General features: G+C 35.8%; 1 protein-coding gene and 1 non-coding gene across 9 annotated transcripts in view; both read right to left on the bottom strand.

Moving 5' to 3' along the window:
* Edem3 (ER degradation enhancing alpha-mannosidase like protein 3) overlaps positions 1–22321 on the bottom strand; it is a 68648-nt gene that overhangs the window by 5219 nt on the left and 41108 nt on the right. For 2 of the 8 annotated variants that reach the window (XM_074047258.1, XM_074047264.1), the window contains 9 exons: positions 21326–21409; positions 20724–20848; positions 16752–16917; positions 15848–16002; positions 14543–14699; positions 11825–12016; positions 10273–10438; positions 6611–6796; positions 5277–5324 (listed from right to left, as the gene is read on the bottom strand). In XM_074047258.1, the coding sequence (XP_073903359.1) occupies positions 5277–5324; positions 6611–6796; positions 10273–10438; positions 11825–12016; positions 14543–14699; positions 15848–16002; positions 16752–16917; positions 20724–20848; positions 21326–21409 (1279 nt within the window). The remainder of the gene's footprint in view (positions 1–5276; positions 5325–6610; positions 6797–10272; positions 10439–11824; positions 12017–14542; positions 14700–15847; positions 16003–16751; positions 16918–20723; positions 20849–21325; positions 21410–22321) is intronic. The other 6 variants (XM_074047260.1, XM_074047261.1, XM_074047259.1 and 3 more) reach the window with 6 other exon arrangements.
* Trnag-acc (transfer RNA glycine (anticodon ACC)) lies at positions 13953–14025 on the bottom strand. The gene has a single exon. It is a non-coding gene; the product is annotated as a tRNA-Gly (tRNA).

Below are 22321 nucleotides of genomic sequence, written 5' to 3'. Positions count from 1 at the left end.
AATAAAGATTGTTATTATATTATGGGTTACATATGATATTATCATATAGGTTACATATGATACAGTATTATTGTAGAAATCTAGCTAAAGCAATAGCATAAGAAAATAGAATAACTATTATAAATAAAGGAAAAGAAAATAAATTATCTATATTTTCAGATGTGTTTATATCCCAAAATAGAAAGCAACTCTAATTTTTACAAATACTACTAAAATTAATAAAAATAATTTGGTAAGGAGGATTAAAATAACTGCAAATACTCCTTTATAGTAACAAAAAATAAAATTATATATTCTTTTCATAATAGAAATGAAAGTTATAGACACAGAATTAAATTTATTATGAGAGGTACAAGACTAAAATTACTTAATGCTATAAAATCATAATAAAAATATAAAACAAGATCTGATTAAAATCATAAACATGCTCCTGAACAATCTTAATATTTAACATTTTCCTAATTTATATGTCAAATATGCAATTATACAATTCTAAAATTTAAACCATTTCTACTTTTTTATTGTTTTATGGAAGAATGAATACATGTCAAAGAAAAGTCAAGAAATTCTAAAAAGAATCAGTAAGGGGAAAGCTGCCATATCAAATAATAAAATGTATTCAAAACAGAATACCTTTTTAGTACTGGCATAGGAATAAACAAATAGCTTAGAAGAACAGACGTGCAAGTGTAGAATTAGATCTATCTATGTAAGAATATTTGATATGTAGCAAAGGTGATAGTTGAAGAAGAAACAGTTGGCCTGCTTAATAAATGCTATTTAATAACTAACCACTGAATCAGAAATACAGTTAGATTCCTAACTTACATTAAAAAATAAATTCCATGTGAATTAAAGGCCAAAATATAAAAAATGGTGTATATTCCAGAAGAAAATTTAGGAAGCCATTATGTAAAAATAGCATGGAGTGATCTTTTGATGAAAACCCAGGATCCTTAAATGCATTAATATTTCTGATTACATAAAATAAGTTAACAAAGTCAAAAGATGTTATGTTGGGAAAATAGTATATATTATCTCCAGCTTTGTCTGTTGTAATTGTGTATTAGATCATTTATGGAAGGAAAAGAAATGTACATACACATTATAGCGATCATGTAAATAATGCAGAAGACACAACAACCATAAGAAGGCAAAACATTAAGTAGACAATTCAATTTCCTTTATGTTTCATTTGTTATTGGTAAAAAATAATAATACCACCCCCAACAGTAATCGTGTTGTTCTTGCCTGGTCCTGGATGACTCCTTTCAGCCCACATGACTTAAAATGCACCTCGTGAACACACACGATTCTCAGTCTAGTCTTGAACACCTTACCCTGACCTACTTAGCTCTTTACTTACCAATTTGTTTCTTTCCTTCTTATTACTAACCTTCAGAATATACTTTCTGAATAGGGCTTGTATCATATTTATACCTATCACTCATCACTCTCTCAGGATATTCCTCTCAAGTAGAATTTATGTGTCTGCTCTAGTTCAGTTACACATCTCTGGACTCTTTAGCATAGATACACACACATCTCCAACAAAGCATGACTAAGCTCAGTGAAACATATATCCACAAAGGAAAATGTGACTAAAATTAGGGAGAAGCATGCACTCTCGTGTCTTGCTGGAAGTTATGTGTACTGCATCTTGCAACATTTATTAAAATTCAAACGATCCATATCCTTTTCACCAGCATTCCATTTTAGTAAATCTAAAAATTCTAGACAAGCATTAATATGTAAGAAAATATGTATGGGATATTTCCTAAAAACTCGGGAAATAACTTGGATACTTAATAGTAAAATGGATAAATTATGGTACAGTCACACTATAAAATTTATTGGAGCTTTTCAAAGAGTATGTCTGCTATCCTACCAGCATAGAGGAATGTCCTCAATGTAGATTTAACTGTAAAAGGCAAGTTACTGAATGATATTTATAATGTATCCCATTTATTGGGAAAAGAAAAAAGAAAAAAAACCCTCTGTAATCTTGAAATGTATAAAGCACAACAGAAAATACAAACAATTACACACTAAACTTTAGCATTGGTTATTTATCTCAGGAAGATGAGAGATTATGAAAAACTTTTAATATACATCTGAATGATCTTGTAACAAATTTAAAATTTTTTTGAAATTAAAAATAAAGCTTTCCAAAAGACAGTAATAATCACTCTATGAGGCTCTATTGGAAGTCACCAAAAGCCAACTAGATGAGAGAGGAGAGAGGATGGAGGGGAGTGGTGCCAGGAAAGGGAAAGAGAGGGAGAGAGAGAGAGAAGGAGCAAGAGGGAGGGAAGGAGGAAGGAGAGGGAGGGGGACAGATTTTTAAGATACCCACAGAAGATATTTTTTTCCAAGCTTACAAAACTATCAAAAAATAGAGGAAGCAATTGGCCAAGTAAAAATGGCAGTTGGAGAAGTACAAAGAGATACAAAGGAGTTAAGGGGAAAAAATACAAAGAAAAAAGAAGATACAATGGGCTGGAAGGGAGGGAGGGACGGAGGGAGGAAGGAGGGAAGGAAAGAAGGAAAGAAGGAAGGAAGGAAGGAAGGAAGACAATCCCACGATACAAAGAAGAGAAAATCCATCAGTTTCACTAATAAAATGGGAAGGGGCTGGGTGCACTGCAAACACTCGCATTCAGCTCTTGTGATTACTGAAAGCAAGGTACACAGAGATGAGAAGAACTATGCACAGATCCATATTATAAAGGCACCCTTAAATTTTGTCTAGGAGAGTAAATGTCATACAGAAGGTGGCATTTGAACTGGGTATTTAGGATGCCAAATGTTCTCAAAGAGAAAAAGGGCCATGGGAGTGGAGATAGGGATTGAGGGAAGACGAGAGCAGATGGAAAAGAACATGCAAAAACATGGTGCCATAAGAGAGGGAAGGTAGGGGAGTATCAGTTCTGCTGACAAGAATGTTTGGGATGTTCCTCACCAAGCAAAGGGCCCATCTGTATATACACTAGGTTTTTCTCCTGGGAATAAAATCCTTTTTAACAGTAACTTAAGTTCTAAATTCAACTCTAGGACAGATTCACCCCAATCAACTTCAGTAGGGGATAATCTTAGGAAAAATGACACTGTCTAACTTAAATTGGGATCAGGTCAATGGGACTTTTTTAAAAATCTCCTCCATTTTCTTTGTGTGCCCTTTTTTCACCACAGACAGTAGCCATGAAAACGTTTACCTATAGTTCTGCACTGTAGGCTGCAACCATGCCAATGCACTGCAACTTTAAAATGATGACCTTCCCCCTTGAGAAATACTACAGAGAAGAGGAAACGGAATTGACTTTTTTGTGTGTATGTGTGGTACTGGGGCTTGAACTCAGGGTGTACATCTTGAGCTATTTCACCAGCCCTATTTTGTGAAGGGTTTTTTCAAGATAGGGTTTCGCAAACTATTTGCCCAGACTGGCTTCGAACTGCGATCCTTCTGACCTCTGCCTCCTGAGTAGCTAGGATTACAGGCATGAGCCGGCTTTTTTTTTTTTTTTTTTTTTTTGCAGTACTGTATTGAACCCAGGGACTTGTGCATGTAGGTAAGCCATGTTCCTGGCCCTTTTAATGTATTTTGTTGAGATATAGGGCTTGCTAACTTTGCCTGTGCTTTGCTGGCACTTATGACCCTCTTTCCTCTGCTTTCTGGGTAACTGGGATTATAGACATGTACCACTACCTACACCTGGCTGAAAATTGATTCTTAACTGTAAACTGCTTCAATTTGAATCTAACAGTATCAACATATTGTTTTTGTGGACACAGGGTTGGAATTAAATATCTTTATAAACTGAAATTTTGGAAAGATGAAACACATGAGAGATAGTATTAAAGTTCTGTTCAACAGCAGGCCATGAACAATTTAACTCAGAAATGTCACTAGTTTGGTCCAAGAAAGAAGCATCTCCACTTGATAAATTACTCACTAGTACTTTAGCTTCTGAAGAAGAACGTATAATGAGAAATATATTTGTTGCCAACAGGTATGACTATTTCAGACATTGAATACTAGTGACTGGAACTTATCATCAGAAAGAGAAGACGGGCTTGCCTGTGGCTCCTATTTTCTGCTCAATCGGCATGGTATGACTTTATTAGGAAAAACATGTATTTGTGAAAACAGATTTTTTTAAAAAGAGCAATCTAAAGGATGCCGTATTTTTTGGAATTTAAGGGTGTCACTAGTTGGTGAATTTATGTAATACTAACAGAGCCCAGGATGGCATAGTAAGGCTAGGTGCATAGCTGGGAGACAGAAAGCTCTTTCAGGTCTTGATCAGAGTTCCTAAAGTAAGAGAAGCTAGTTACATTACAGTCATCTGGATGCACATTAAAAATGTCAAATTCTGGTCCCCTGCCTTCGGACAGTCTGCTCAACACTGTGGAGAAGAACTCAGAAGTTCCCGCTTCTAAAAAGCACATCAGTAACTCTGATGCAGAGGAACAATGCTACTGCATGTGGTATGGTGTGGAACACGTCAATGATATCTGCTCCAGAGCACAACTTCTTAGGATGTCATCCTGAGTAGATGGCTTCAGCAAGCTATTATCACTGATTTTTGTACAGTGATAAATATTAATAATTATTACGTGTTGCTGATTTAGTTAACATAGCTGTGCATTTCTCAAAAGATTATTACACAAAAAAGGTGATTTTAAGATCATTTTATCACAGGATCACTCTATAATAGGAGCACAACTCAGTAAATTTATAGACTATCAAAACGTTTTTTAAATAATGCCCTTTTATTACAAGATCCTTAAGGGAATACTGATTTCCCCAAGAATTTATTTTTCTAGTAGAACAGGGGATGACCTTTCCTCTGGCATGGGAAACACATTCTTCACCATAGTCTTGCAGTCCTAGCCCTGTGTGTATCCCTGACATGCCCCGCCCTATGAGCAGCTACTGACAAGTCAATTTTTAAAATATTTTACATTGTATCCAAATAAAGGATGAGCCAAAGTAGTAGGTATGTAAACAACAATGCTTAGGTTAGAATGAGTCTTGAACAGACATGGACTAGTAAATTCAGCTACTATATGGAATGTATATTAATAGAATCTGTTATGGTAGGATAAGGAATTATTATTATTATATGGGGCAGCTGACTAGACATGAAAATAATCTAATTACATTAAATCAGATATTATCATGGCAATCATTGAAATGAAATTATATATGTATGTGTGTATGTACACACACATATGCATATATAATTTAAGGCTTGGTAATGCAAGATACTTACTACTATTAATAATGTAGCTTGGAATCATTTTACCTTTTAATATTGCTGCTGAAATTCCAATGGTAGCAAAAAACGGGGGAAAAAGCAAAGGTATTAAAGAGTTACATAGAATAATAATAATTTGCCTGTGTTTGATGTACCTAATTGCATATGTGTAGAAAAGAAGATATGAATTTTGAAAAAGGACCCAGGGGGGTAAAATCAGGTACATAAGAGGATTTAAGAAGAATGGAAAGCCTTTGTATTCTGTTCTTTTTTCATCTTTACATCCTTACATGCACACATCCTATTCGCTCACTCCACTGCTCTTAAAGAGTTGACAATTCAAGAATCTCAAAGATGAATAAAGCAGTACAAAAAAAAGTGATTAGGCTAGTATAGGATTACTAATGAACTTAAAAAAAAAAAAGACATCCCTCTTTAAAGTTATACTGAACTGAATCAATTTCCTGCACACCTGTCAAACACTGTATAGGATATAACAACCCTGCACAGAGTATACAACAACATTCACCTAAGGAGAATAAGGTGCGGATTGCTCTATCTATGGGTACCTCCAGTAGATAAGAAAAACTGCTACTACATGCAGGATCACAGCCTGTCTGACAGCTCACTTCCCTTCATTTATCCCTATCCCTGGGTATAAAACCATGAAAGAATACTAGTAAAACCTTGCCTTTATATATTAAGGTTTCAGAGAGTTTACTAACAAGTATTTTGGAATAGGGAGAACTATATGCTCTAATGACTTAAGACATGCTATCTTGTTCTTTAGGCACTGCCATTTGTAACTCTTACAACTTAGAAATATCTGTATGATAAAACGCAGACCTCATTGGGGAGAAGCTGTTAGATGTATATTGCCTTCACCAAGCCAGTGGTCATGTGATTATAAATTGCCAGTAAGACAAATTACTATCATAATGTGTACACCACCATCCTAAACAATCTCTTCTTCTTGTTTATAAAACAAATGTAAGCTGTGGTAGCAGTGAAATTGAATGGTGAACAATTTTGGATGCTAAAATGGCTACCTTAATGTTGTATACTTCTAACTAGACAGAATCATGGCAAAAATTATAAATTACACATGAAAGCATAATCCTAAAAAAATCTTACTTCACCCAAAGAGCAAATACTACTCTTTACACTACAATTTACTACTCTTGTATCCAAATGAAAAATTTATTTTAAACCTATCTTCTAAAAGTTTTACTTGCTTTATAAGTGAACCAAAAAAAGAACAAACAAAGCACTTTTATGTAACTCATTTTTATCAAATTAGCAAAATGAATGCTAAGGTGCATGAAAAACAAATACTGTTTGCCCCTTACCTCGATCTTTCGCTTTATCAGAGAGGAGCACTTCTACCTCCTCATACTCCCGGATGGCATCCAGGATGATACTTCCTTCTTTGCTGAATAAGAACAGCATGGGGATCTTGATGTCATCCGTGTCCTTGCCATCACCTGCCATCTGGAACAGAGGGGCAGTATCACTGCTGCTCCCCTCGTTGTCATCTATCCAGAAAATGATCACAGCAAACATCAAGACAGTGCCCACTAAAAAGATTTATCAATTGTTACTGCTTTTTACCTGTTGACAGAATTGTTTTATGCACCAGAAAAGCAAATGTAATTTTTGGACCCACTAATTCTAGCATTTATCCTAAGGAAATAATTCCAAAGAAGTGAAACTTTCAAAGAAGATTACTGGAGTACTATTTATAATTATGCACAACTGAAACCATTATAAATAAATTATAACAAACACACAGAGAAACAATGATTTAACAATGTACAGAAAACAGAGAACATAAAATACTATGATAATGACTATAAAAACTATGTATGCTTAGGGGAAAAACCTAGAAATAGAAATTTAATGGCTTGGATTATGGTGATAGAACTATGAATGAATTTGTTCTGTTTAAGATTTCCTTTAATGAGGGCTGACGACGTGGCTCAAGGCCCTGAGTTCAAACTCCAGTTCTGCAAAAAAACAAAAAAGCAAAAACAAAACAAATGCCATTCCCTCTAATGGCATCATTACAGGTTGCGCATCCCTAATCTGAACATTTGAAATGTTCCAGCATCAAGGATTTGGGGATTAGGAATGCTATGTAAATATTCCAAAAAAAAACCCTCCAGAATTGGAAACACTTCTGGTCCCAACATTTTGCAGAAGGGATAATCAATATGTCATAACATGTTTGGTTTTATCAAACTACAAATTGACAGCTTTTTACATAATACTCACAAAGAATAACTATAACTCTAGTGATTTTTCCTCTATAAACTGAATTTGACAATAGTTACTTTGCCATGGTTAAACACGGTTACAATGGAGACAGCAACCATGCCCACTCCCAGTCTCCCAGAAGAAATGGTTTGCCCATCCAGAGCATTGCTCTCACAGGCTGCTGCTAAGTGGCAAATACAATGTGTGACCCTCCTCTTAGTCACAAATGATTAAACAAGAATGGCTACCTGACCCTCAGTCTCTCTGGGGAACCATGAACTGGCACGCAGAAAGACTTTCAGTTAGTGGTAGGTGGTAACCAGTTATGTGACACAGACGCAAGGCTCAGGCCATTTTGGAACTGATGAACAAAGAGGGAGCAGGCTAGCGAGAAGCTGGAGAATAAGGCAGAATTGCAAAGAGAAGCAGAGATGAGGGTCCAAGAGGACCCAGAGATAGAGAGAAGCATGGAAAAAGTTACTTCTCATGGCTGGAGGTAATTCTTAATTCCCACTTCTACCTCTTGGTGAGTCCCCACTGTGTTTATTTCTTATTCTTGGGTTCAATGAAAATAATCCATTTCTGTACAGTGAGCAATCCCCCTTCTTAAACTAACGTAAGTAAATTATCTGTTGCAGACAAACAATTTCTAAGATAATCTGCACTTTTAGACCTTGCAATAAAAAAACTAATGTCCTAATTTATGTATTTTATGTACAATTAAAACCAATAAAAATGTTTTATCTGAAAAAAATAATTTAGGACAAAGAAGTCACAACATAACAAAGTTTCTCTTTAAAAACTAAAATCTGAAAATAAAAATCACTGTCTCATACTTATTTTTCCATAGAACCTAGCACAGGATTCTGCAACTAATAGCTACTGAAGAAAACATTTCATTTGACAGCCTTGCACATTGCACAGTATCATGAGATTTAGATATTACCAAAAAATTGGGAAAAATCTAATTTAAAATCCTATACAAAGAAAGATTTTTTAAAATATTGATGAATATCTCCCATACTTTTCTATACTTAGTATTTCAATTTTTAAGATGTAAATAAGAGACATTCAAAGTGATAGTAAAATGTAAATTCTTCAATAAAAGTCACCACTGTGGAAAGTAATCACAGGAAGAGAGGCTGATTGAGGCCAGAGGTCAGCAAACGCCTCGTGTAACTGGTTAGATGGTGAGCACTTTAGCTCTGCAGTGGTCTGTGGCAACAACCCAACTCTATAGCTCAAAGCAAAGACAAGACAACATGCACACAAATCAGTGTGGCTCTGTCCCAATAAAGCATTTATTTACAAAAATAGGCAGGAGTAAGATTTAGCTTACAGTCTTTAGTTTGCCAACTGCTGATTTATTTAAGTTATTAAACAGAATTTCTCCTAATACTTCCTTAACTAATAAAATCAACACTGGCAGGACCCATATGGAACAAGTAAAAGAATAGTAAATAATTTTTGTGTTAAAATAAGACCTAATATTTAATTTTTAATGTCTTTTTCTTTTCATGGTGCTGTGGATTGAATCTGGGGCCTTCCACTGAGCTACAGTACCAGCCCATTAGTTTTTTAATTTAATTTTGGTTTTTAGTGGTACTGTCATTTGAACTCAGGACCTTGTGCTTGCTAGGCAGACACTCCACCACTTAAGCCACAACCCCAGCCTGTTTGCTTTAGCTGTTTTTCAGATAGGGTCTAGCATTTTACCCATGCCAGCCTTGGGCCAAGATCCTTCTACCTATGCCTCCAGCATAGCTGGGGTTATGGTACAGACCACTATACCCAGTTTATTAGCTGAGATGGTATCTTGCTAATTTTTTATGCAGCTTGGCTTCAAATTAGGATTCTTCTGATCTCTGCCTCCTGAGTAGCTGGGTTACAGGCATGTGGCACCCTGTCCATCACCACCACCAGCCCTTGAAATGTCTTTTTATTTACTCTGAACTCAATCTACTCTAATTGGGGACGGGGGAATCCTAATTTTCCCTGTGGGAGAAGCTATTCAGAACTCACAAATAAGGTGTGATCCTGGGTCTTCCAGTTCTTTCAAAATGTAAACTCCTATTTACTTTTAACAGAAAAATTTTTATCTTCCGTGATGGTCATAGCCTGCTTGTCATGATACAGTATTTTAAAAAGTTGATTTAAGTGCATGGGTAAAATGACTAAAAGCTTGTAATTTATAATTTCAGTGAAAAAAAATCCAAGGGAATAAAGATTTGTTAGCAATCAGTACTTATACCTTAAGTCCACTATTATCTAAAAATTCTACAAATATTATTTTTAAAATACATAAAAATATACTTATTACTATTTTCACTGGAGCTAAAAAAAATATTCTTCAGAATAAAAAGACAAAGTAACTGAAGCTGGCTCACGGTTCCACTGCGATTGTGTGGCAGAGCCAGTACTCCAAAGTCTCCACTTTTGTGAGGAATGGAAATTCTCAGTGGCTACCCCTGGAGGTGGCAGAGGGCAATTCTTGTACTAAGGGGTTTTGGATCTCAGGGGTATTTCCATCACTCCTACCTGACCCTCATACCTTTCCCTAAATACTTTCACTGACATTAACAGAAACCCAAACCCAGGCTTTCCAAAAAAGAAATTAGATATATTGAAATTATTAAGAATCTCTATACACATAAATATAAAAACAACATGACAAAGTCTTTGCGGGAATTCCAGAAAATAAAGGGAAATCATAGCCCTCATCTCATGGTCAGTGCAATGACAGAGCAGCGCTTACCGATGACAATGCCGCCAATGGCCCCAGCATTCTGGATGTTGCGCGCCTTTTCTGCAAACATGCACTGCCCTCTTTGTATAAGTGCGATTTTTCCCATCACTGCTTCAGGGTTAGTGAGCTCTGAACAGCCATTGTACGGCTTACTGCTTGCAACAAAGCCTCTTGTCTGCCAGAAATAAAAGGAACCTAAATGTTTTATCTTTTCAAATTATAATCTATCCATTAAACCTCAATCTGTGGAGCTGTAAGCAAACTAGAACTCATTTTTTTCTAATAACATATCTAATATATTTAGTAGAGATGTTTGTTTTAAGTAGTTTGCATATCAGAGTACCCAACCAGTATTTCCATTGTACTTTGCATTTTATAAAGCATCTTTATATAAATTACTAAACCTGATCTTTACAATGTCTCTGAGTGAAACATTACAACTATTATTTCCATTTTACATATGGGGAAACTGAAACTTGAGTTACATAACTTGCTCAAAGACACTAAGTGGCAAAGCTGGAACCTGTAGGCAGATTCACTACACACGGTACCCACATTTACAACAGCTAGGAAACATTTTTAAACCATCACTGACAACCAGAAAAAATTCTTAAAGAATGGATTTAGTCTACACAAATCTGCAAACAGTCCTTTCTAAAATAAATAAATAAATAAATCTACTAGAAACTGACTCTTCAAGGATGTTTTAATATTCCTTCTCTCCTAGAATGTAAATTCTATGACAGAATGGGTCTTTACTGATTTTATAAACTGATATATAGCAAGCAGTGCCTCACTTAACACCTTTAAATGGATAAATCAATCTATAAATATCTCCATAATTTAAAAAGACATTATTAGGAAAAAGTTTAAATTAGGAATAACTGAATGGGAAGAGTTTAGCTTGTCAGGACACTTGGGGTCTAGCCCCAATTTTGCAATCATTAGTGAGATAAACTTGTGATCTGTTCAGCTGCAAAGGTCTTTGTTTCCTAGATCATAAGTAAGAGAATGGACTGGCTTAGTCTTCCGATTACTCAGTGAACTGCCAGGGTTTCATGTTCTCCACAGCCACGTGAGCCACAGCACAACTTCTAGATGTTTTCTATACTCCTGAGTTAGATCCTTGATCAAAGAAAGATTCTACTAGTTATTAGAAAGGCTGAAAAATACTTTGCTAAATTAAAGGTACTAAATTAGAGAAGAAACCATGAAATTGGAAAGAATCTCAACAACATTTTATTTTACAGTTTTTGAGTACTGGGGCTTGAACCCAGGGCCTCATGCATGCGCAGCATGAGCTCTATCACTGATATACAACTTAGCCCCCACCACAATATTTAAATAAAATTCTTTAAGCATATTATATATATATATAATTTTAAAGATAAGCTTTTACTTTGCTTAAATCAGGGATAGTGTTTTTGGTTTTTGGTGATGCAAGGGATTGCACTGAAGGTTGTGTTCTACCAACTAAAATTACTGAATTAGAGAGAAAGAAATCAGACAATACTTAATTTTTCAAATTCAATTCCAACAAGCCTATTCTAAGTGGACATACCTCTTTATGTTTAGACAGATCCAGCCCAAACTGAGCTGGTCCAGCGGTCAATACTACCCTGCCAAAAAAGGGGTGGGAAACAATTTGTACAGCCCGTGGAGGCAGCTGCTGTTCTTTTTGTTGCTGACTTGACAATTCAATCATCTCTTGCATGAACCTCAATCCATCTTCAGCATCAATTGAACTAGCAGCCTGTGAAAGAAACAGATTCATTTTATCCTTCCTTTCTGGAAACTTTCTCCATCTATTTTGATTTCCTAAACACACTGCATAGTGTTCTCATAATTTCTCCTTTTACCTTAGTCCCTACTAAATATTTATGGATTTACTTGTCCTCAAAAATATTATTCCAGGGTGGAACAGGTTCTGCCTGGAAGCGGGGGTGTGGGGTGTGGGGGTATGGTGAAGTGGCCCAAATAATGTATACAAATGTAAATAAATGTAAAAACAATAAAAAAAAATAATACTTCCAGCAATTATATTTTCTGAAAATAGCATCTATAATTTTTATCAATGTCTCATTCACTCTTCTATAAATAATCTTTTTGTTGTTATTGTTTTATTTTTGACAGCCACTATAGTCTAGGTTGGCCTTGAACTCATGATCCTCCTCCCTCAGCCTCTTGTGTACTGGGATTATAGGTGTGTACCACCACTCTTGGCTTATAAGCTTCTTTTGATGCAGTTTGAGAATTGGGCTTTTAGCAAATGCTCCATTGGCTCTCCCTTTGAAGAAATAAACCTCTAATACACATCTCACTTCCTGGAAACTATGAACTGACATACATATTCAATTTGATTCAAAACATGTATTAGGCACTGGGAGACAGCCCTTTAAGTTTGCTTCTAGAGAAGAAAATCATGTAAAGTTAATTACGTTAAAAATTCTCAAGTGAGAAAGTGGAACAGGACCTTAAACAAGGAAATAGTTGATTCTGCTGTGTTTATCTGAGGATTAAAAGTAAAATTTGAATTAAGTTTTGAGAATTAACAAAGGAAAAGTTGAAGAATGCCTATCACAGAAAAAAGAAGATGGTTTCTTTGCACTGTATAAGAAAAACCAACAGGACTTGATGGGAGGTGGAGGAAAGAGAGGAGCTGAGAGACTAAGTTTTTCCCGAAATTTCTCTCATTGATGATGAGTTAGAGAATGACAGTAAGGTTTACTGATATGGAGTACAAAAGAAGAAAAGATGGGTTGAGGTGAAGATAGCAAGGGATAATGCAAGTATGGACAGATTGAGACTGAGATGCAAAAATATATAGCAAGGGGTAGGGGTATGTCTGAAGTGGTAAAGAACCTGCCTAACAAGTGCAAAGCCCTAAATTCAAACCCCAGTACAGCCAAAAAACAAAATAAAAAATGTGTGTGTGTGGATGTGGATGTGCATATACATTTATATGCACATAACATTAGGTTTAGAATTCAAGTTAGGAATCAGATTTACATACATTCGTCTAACAAGTCATCTAGGTTTGTAGGAATAGGGAAGACTGTTGAAGAAAAGCATAATGAGAAAAAAATATCCTGATTCTTTGATAGTGCTATAGAGTAAGTATGCCAGGGAAGGAGAGCTACCAAAGGAATCTATGAAGCAGTGAACAGAGAAGAAAAAAAGAACTATCTTGTTGGAAGCCAAGAAAGGATGGTGTTTTAAAAGGGGCCAGTCAACAACTACAGAAAAGTAAATCATGGTCAGAGTGAGTCCACATGGTCACAATGACTCCATTGGTGGCCTTAATGAAAGCATTAGCAATGCCACCTTCACTAGTAGGGTGACCAAGTAAAGTACAAGCAAGAAGGAACACCCTTCAATGAAGGATGGATGTGGCGAGAATATAGAAAGAAATCTGAGGGAAGGTGGAGCTGTCAAAAGGAATTTGAGATTAAGGGCTATGTGAATATGGTTTTAGGTGAAGTGATTCAGCACACTGCATCATTTTCTCAAACCCAATGTGCTAACAGAAGGTAAGTAATTTAAAGGTCTCATGTGATGAAAACTTTAAAAGTCAATAAAAACTTTCCAGAATGGCATGTTATCTCTCCTAGGCATAAGTACATGCAAGTTTTGATTTTTATGGTAAATAAATACTTAGATTCAGTAGCTCTTTGGAAACTAAAATAATGTGACAGTCCTGGGATTTGAACCCAGGGCCACATGCTTGGTAGGCAGGCACTCTACCACTTGAGCTACGCCCCCCAGCCCTTTGCTTTGGTTATTTTTGAGACAGGGTCTTGCTTTATGCCTGGACCACAATACTCCTACTTGTACTTCCTCACATAGCTGGAATGATGGCCATGTACCACTGCACCAAGCCATTTGCTGAGAGGGGGTCTCACAAACTTTTTGCCTGGGCTGGCCTCAAACCACGATCCTTCTAATCTCTGCCTCCTGAGTAGCATGGATTATAGATAGGCTTGAACCATTGTGTTCATCAAAATATAAATATTAAAACTAATCATTAACTTTTGAAGTTATACTCTAAATAAAATCAATAATGGAAAATGGGAGAAACAGAAATTTTAGATGAGTCCTATATTTGACTATTAACATAATTTACCCAACCTGATTTAACTCAAAAAATAATTCCAAGTGCTAAAATTCTGATTCTCTAAGCTGTGTTGTAAAAAAGTCAAATGCCATTATCTTATTAAGGCTTAGGAGAGCAAAAAGGGCAGAGAAGAGACAATATCTGGTTAGTGTAGCAATGTCTTACTTGGATTGCATGTTGGACCAACTGGACTCTCCCATCTTTGAGGTGAATCAAACTCACCCCCATCTTCTTCAGGATTTCTAAATGCTCAGGATTAGTGGCCATGAAATCTCTGGCTCTCAGAGGGGGTTTTGCTCCACTCCTGAAACTCTCCTCTCTGCTAAAAGTAATTATAGGCAAGGCTTAAAAAATGACAAATCAGAACTAGTGAAAAATAAAAACAGTAAAAATGCTCACTTTAGTATTATTAAAACTGGAACAACTGGAAAGTTATTTTCCTACATATAATTTATTACTAACTGGTATGGCTGTCCAGTTACAAAAGCAATGTATATCATCTATGTAAGCAGCACTAGTCACAGGATAGTAACTATTTTAAGGTCCAGAACAGGTTTGCCTGGGAATTTGTTAATTTTTCTCCCAATATTTTAAAAGTAAAACAATACTGATATCAGTATTGTTAATACTGCTCACTTAAATTTTTTATCCATTCATTCCTGCATGACTGACAATTGCGAACCCCGGCATTGTGCAAGCCAGGTAAGCACTTGGCCACTGGAGCACTCTACCACTTTTTTTTTTATTTCTTTATTTTCATTAGCATATATTAACTATACAAAGAGGTTTAATTGTGATACTTCCATACATGCATATAATGTGCTTTTATCAACTGAGCCCCTCTATTACCCTTTCTTATCTCACTCTCTTTTTAATATTTTCTTTTTTACAATTTTTGCAGTTCTGGAGTTTGAACTCAGGACCTTGCATCTGCTATGCAGGTGCACTTGAACCACATCCCCAGCCCTTTCTGCTTTAGTTACTTTGCAGACACGGTCTTGAGTTTTTTGCCAGGGCCTGCCTCGACCGTGTTCCTCCTACCTATGCCTCTCACATTGCTGAGATCACAGGCTTGTTTTGTTGAGAAGAGTTCTCACTAACTTTTTGCCTGAGCTGGCCTTGAATAATGATCTTCCCAATCTGCACCTCCCAAATAGATGGGATCTAGACATGACCACCATGCCTGACTTTTTTGTTGAGGCAGGGTCTCATGGTTTGTACTGGTGGTGGATGGGGGAGGTTGGCCTTGAACTGTGGTACTCCAGAGTTCTGCTTCCCATGTAGCTAGGATTACAGGCATAAGCCACTGTGCCTGGCCTATTAGTAATTTTGAATCAGTAATAACTACATACCTCAATTTCTTTGGTCTAAGTGAAAGTCTTCTTGACTGCTGTTACATGTTCCTTAAGCTTTCTCTCATTTACTAAGAGTTATACTTGAAATTAACAAATACAAAATAATACATCTTACACTCTGACGATGCCTCTAGGGCAGCTCTTATCCACCACGTTTTTCAAGGGTTCACGAATACGCTGAGCATACAATGGATCATGAGGGAAGAGGATCTGAGTATTGGGACAAGTCCAGTCAAAATTACTGTCATCCAGCTCTGTATATTCTGAGGTCTACAAAACAGAAAATTTTAGGTACATTAAGAATAGCCATTTTAGATTGGACTATGAGCACATGATAAAAGCGAGAGCATACAAGGGAGGGGTGAGGATAGGCAAGACACCTAAAAAATTAGCTAGCATTTGTTGCCCTTAACGCAGAGAAACTAAAGCAGATACCTTAAAAGCAACTGAGGCCAATAGGAGAAGGGGACCAGGAACTAGAGAAAAGGTTAGATCAAAAAGAATTAACCTAGAAGGTAACACACACACACAGGAAATCAATGTGAGTCAATGCCCTGTATAGTTATCCTTATCTCAACTAGCAAAAACCCTTGGTCCTTCTTATTATTGCTTATACTCTCTCTACAACAAAATTAGAAATAAGGGCAAAATAGTTTCTGCTGGGTATCGAGGGGGTGGGGAGGAGAGGGAAGGGGTGGAGTGGGTGGTAAGGGAGGGGGTGGGGGCAGGGGGGAGAAATGACCCAAGCCTTGTATGCACATGTGAATAATAAAAGAAAAAAAAATTTAAAAAAAAAAAAAAAGAATAGCCATTTTACTTAACATTATGGTTTAAAAGGCAATGTTTAATGATACAAGAGTGTATATAGGATGCAAGAAAAGAATAAGAAAACATTGTATATATTTTTTCTCCCATAAGACACATATTTATGGAATTCTAGTTATGGAGTACTTTTTGCTTGGAACAATAAAACCAACAGTAGTGAAAAATAGGATAAGACATTTAATTTAAAAACTCACTGTGTTCTTCTTAGAGATGCTTTGATTTGTAGTAGACAACCAAAGAGGTAACAGATGAGCTTCTGTTGTAAAGATGTAATCTTCTATGTCAAAAATAATGTCTTCTTTATCAGCAAATAGTAGGTAAAGATATTTAAACATTTCAGCCAAGAAGAAGGAATCCATTCTAAAATGAAAATTCACAAATAAATATGAGAACATTAAAAGCTTCTAAATGTCAGTAACTATGCCTATACCAACTTAGATGTCCAGAGATCTACAGAATTTATCAATCCTCCAGTGACCCCAAGTGTATCACAAGGGAATAACAAAGACCAGAGGAGCTGCCTACAGGTACATTAAAATGGTACAGGTACATTAAATCTTGTCAGCTTTGCAGACAAGATTTTTCTACAGGCCTTCCAATAAGGGAAAGCTCTCTACTTGTTCTATAGAGAATCTACAGCAGAGTTAACCCAGATGAATTTTATTAGATGAATCTTCAACTAGTATTAACAGAGCTAGATAAAGTCATACAACTTTGATGACATTTATGATGTAGCCATCAAGTGATAAATTAAGAAGGCTTTAAAGGTAATCATTTACAGTTACATAAAAAATATACAACACAAAGTCTTTGTAAATATTTATATTTTTTCAAACTATAAAGAGAAAACATGGAGAAGTGACGGGGAATGTGTAAAAGTACATGTGCCTTTAAACATGATTTAATGTTAAAATAACATTTTAAAGAAAATTTAAGTAAAATTAAGTGTCAGGATAAGAGCATAACTGGTAGATGGAGTTACAGTAATATCAAATTTAATGGAAATTACTACTTCCCAAATTATCCACAGTGTGCGCACTTAATCTTAGCCAAAAGGCCAAGAAGCAATGCATCCGAGGTTTTTGCAGTAATAAATAACTTGCAATTTACTTGCCAGACTGCATAATATCACACCTCTGGCCAAGCACAATTTCTGGCAATAGTAGGCACTCAATAAATGTTTGCTAAATTGAATGCAAGTGTAAAGAGCACTGCTAAAGAATGAGCTGGACAGGCAGTAGACTACAGCAGTAAAGCACATGGGTTTGGAAACAGAAGGATCTGTCACTAACTGGCTCTCTGATCACTAGGATATTATGGAAGAACTGTGGCCACAGTTTAGTGTTCTGTAATAGTAATACATAGCAATACACTCATAACATTCCTGTAAAAACTAGATAAGACACTATATGTTAATAATTTAGCATAGCACCTGGCATATGTATGAGATCAAGTCAACATTCACATTTAATTGCTTTTTTAAAATTTTGGAACAAAAATTTGCCTGTAAAGTTTTAAAACTTTTCTGTCCCATTTTGAATGTTGACCTTGTTAGAACAGACAAAAAACTTTCCTGTCAACTTGCAACATACTTATCATAGGCTAGCCTTTTCTGAAAGACTGACAGTTGTCACCATGAGCAAATGTTATTTTGAGAACTCACTCCAATGAGCAGGATACTGATATTTGGCAAATTTGAGAACTGATAATAAAACATGATTTGTAAGTATCTAAAAAAGAGTTAAGACATGGTAAAATCACTAAAATATGAATTGGATAAAGTTACCAAGTTGAGTACATCATAAGATTCAATTTGTACTTAAAAATAATAAACATATATTCAACATACAGACATTAAAAATGTCTGAAAGAGTATCAAATTGTTAACCAGTTAGGCATGTAGAGGAGTCTTTAAAAAGATCTCCAAACTTTTTTGTAACCATTTAATTTTTTTCTGTAATCATAAATAATTAGGAAAATATTTTTCTTTTGAAAACTGTGTGTGTGTATACACGTGCTGTGTGCGCTTGAGTGTATGCTGGTAAGCTAGATCTGTAGGGAATAAGCACCCAAAAGCAAACAGCCTGTCCCTGAATGTTCTCAAATGTCATGCCATGAAACACTGGTCACGGTCCTATCCAAAATTCTTCTGGTAATTTGGATGAAAAAATATGAATGTTATTTTTCCAAACTGCAGATCACTGAACACTGGTAGTTTAGCTAAGGGACTAAGATTACTGAGATGATACTCAATCTCTCCTTTTAATCTAGAAGTGAAAGTAAAATCAACAAATGGAATTTTCCTGGGATAAAGATAAAGTCCTTCTCAGTTTTCACTAAAATAAAACAAAAGTAATCTGCTCAAGAGTATAGTGGAGAGTATCAATTTGTCAACAGGCTATAGTTAAGTAGTTGGAGTCAGCCACAAGCTCACTGTGAGTGGCCACAAGAAATCTGGTAACAAATCTAACACACACAAATAACGCAGTATCATGAAGATCAGTGGTTCTCAGGTGAGAGGTAAAATCGCCCATGAGGCATGGTGAGCTAGTGAAGCAAAGGCCCTCATTTAGCTAGAAGGCATAAACCTGCCCGATTAACACCTTCCCTGAGTCCGGATGGTTACAGTGCTGCTGCATGTAATTTTTGTTTTCTTTTTGTGGGGCAAGGGATCAAACTCAGGCCTTCACATACTAGGTTAAGTGCTCTACACGTGGACATATTTTAAGAGATATTCTATACCCTGAAATAAAATCAGAATGGAATAAAAGCAGTGGTCAGAGGTCCAGAAAAAAATGTCAAAAAAGAATACTTGGTTGGGGGTAGAAAAGTAGGACGTTAAATTCTGTTACCATTCTTCTACAGCACATACCACATGGTTGCAGTTATTTCTTTATGCAATGACCCTTCTCACTAACTACAAGTCATGGGACAGAGGGACTGGTTCTAATTTATCTTTCTGCTCTCAGACCTAAGTGCAGTGCCTGGCATATTGTAGGTGCTTCATTGCTGTTCTTTGAAGGAATTGCCAATATAACATGACTATCAAAAGACAATGTACTTTGATTATAACTTTGATCTAACCTTACAGTGTGACCTTGAACAAGTTCCTGAATTTCTCCTCTTGAGTTCTTTATCTTTAAAATGATTACTATGGAATTACACTGCAAAGGGTTGTTGTAAGGATCAAATGAGTGCTTAGGAGAATGCCTAGAGTGCAGTAAACTGTCAATAAATGTTACAGACAAACACACAGGGAATCTGCTTTCCTTTCTTGTTATCTATATGCCTCCTTGCAGAAGAGCACCATTGCTCATGGATTATGGTCAGAGAAGGGGGCTCTAAGCCTAGATTACCGTTATTTAAATATTCTGAGTGAAGGACTGGGGGACAACCCTACTAGTAGATGATGAGTGCTCTATCTCTCATGCCTTTAGTCCCTCTTCTGGAAACTTCTTTCATCTTCTAACCTGTCCATCTTGACTGATGTGCTTCATAATCCAGATCTTTCATTATTGTCTTGTTGTTTCTAACACTTACACAGTATTTAAAAGCTATTACCACCAGGCATGATGGCTCACACCTGTAATCCCAGATAATCAGAGATGGAGATGGGAAGAATCACAGTTCAAGGCCAGCCCAGGAAAAAAGTTAGCAAGACCCCCATCTCAATAAACAAGCCATGCATGGTGTTTCACAGTTGTATTCCCAGCTATGCACGAGGCTACATGCTAGCTAGGGGAAAAACTCAAGACCCTACCTAAAAATACCTAAAAGCAAAAAAGTGCTGGGTGTGTGTCTCAAGTGGTAGAGCACATGCATGGGAAGCAAAAGGGGGCGCCAAAAAAAAAAAAAACACTTACCAAAGGCAGGGAAACACATTTATAATACTCCTAACAGCAAGGTTCTGATACACACAACAATCACTCACTCATCGAGTTAAAATCATTTGAGCACTTACTACACAGCAAGCACTAGGATAAAAGCAAACTTTTCAAAAAATTTAAAGTCTACTCAAGAGAGTTACACATACACATACACATACACACACACACACACAAATGCCCTTTGTAAATACACTGAGTTACCTGAATCCTAACAAATAGCTGTATTTTGTGCTGTATCAGAGCTACTCTGAGGAAAGGGGATGTTAGTGATTGTTTTACCTGTCTTCATGACTTCCAGTACGGACATCCTTCATGGCAGCAAATCCACAAGGCACTCTAGCGTATTTATTTAAATTTTCAATAAGTGTTTTCCCTACTTCAAGGTAGTAAGGATCTCCTGTAGCCTATTAAAAAGGAGAATATATGTATACATATATAGCTTACATACTACCACATACCCATCCATTTATCAAATATTTATTGAGTACCTACTCAATGCCAGGTACCATACTAGTCACTGGAATGCATGTTAGAACAGAACCAAGATCTGAATCACTTAAATAAATCATTGAACTGGTAAACCTTAGCCTTTAGATTAAATTTCTAATGCCCAAAAAGGTTGTCCAATTGAAAGGAAGAGACATGCTTTAGAAAGCAGCTGCAGAATATAAAACTTCTCTTTAAAGAAAGGTTTATAGAAATATTTTGAAAATCCACAGAATTTACATGTCAAGTGTGCATACTTCAGTAACTCAGCTAAATGAATACAAACTGTGATATATCCAACCATTATAACATTAAATAACAATTTCTATTATAAAGGAGTGAGAGGTTTAACACAGAATGGGGGCCAAAAAGCAAAGAGAAGTAAAATATCTTACTTTATATAAGAAGTAGGTACTTTCTGCAAACTCTGGCCTTAAAGGATGTTGAGCCCAATGTACCCTGAAATCTGTAGTAAATGCCTGTACAAAATAACATATAAGTAGATTTAAGATGTGATTAAAAAAATACACAAGCAGCTCTATAATTCACAGAAATAGATTAAATCATAGACAGGTAAAAGTAAGATATAAATATTTTCTTCTAAAAAAACATTGATTTTCATTGCAAAAATCACAATTCATTGACTACTTTTTAAAAAACCATTTGGGTCTTAGGAAAATGAGGAAAACTAAGTTATAAACTAGTAATACTAATACATGGATTCTGACGGACTGTATAATTTTTTCTTCTCTCCACCATCCTCCTAATTATTACTTCCTATTTTTCACATTTCCTTTTAAATTTTTGTAGTTCACAAAACACACAAACACCTATCTATGATGTACATGACATTTTCATGTATGTATACATTGTGGAATGGCTAAATCAAGCTAATTAATGTATGTTTTACCTAACATACTTATCTTTTCTTGTCTGTGATGAGAACAATTAAAATAGATTCTCTTAGCTATTTTCAAGTATGTATATTTCTATTTTAGCATATGTTTTCTTTTATAGTGACCTCAAACTGTCTCTGAAATGAGAAAGGGAATTACTTACAAACAAAATTAGTCTACTTGAGGTTTATTTATTAACAGTCAACTCTTTTTTTTTTTTTAAAGAAAAAGCAAATAAAGTTTTTATGGGAAAAAAACTTCATTTGTGATACATATACTTAGTGAAAATCACAGATACAAATTTTCTCCAATGCAAAGTCTTATTTGCCTGAGGGCTAATAAAACTATACCTTCTGAAATAAACACTTCAGGAAGCACTCTTGGTTGGTGGGACCCATGGGTATCTCACAGAGAGTAGTCAACAATCAGACAGAGCAAGGCCACGCACACATTTGGAAATTTGCAATGGTACTTTTCTTTTTGGGGGTTCTGAGG

The sequence above is a fragment of the Castor canadensis genome, chromosome 11 (assembly GCF_047511655.1).
Source record: "Castor canadensis chromosome 11, mCasCan1.hap1v2, whole genome shotgun sequence".
In the NCBI taxonomy this organism is placed as follows: Eukaryota; Metazoa; Chordata; class Mammalia; order Rodentia; family Castoridae; genus Castor; species Castor canadensis.
Note: the sequence above shows the minus strand (reverse complement) of the source record. Positions and strands in the feature narration are given on the sequence as shown.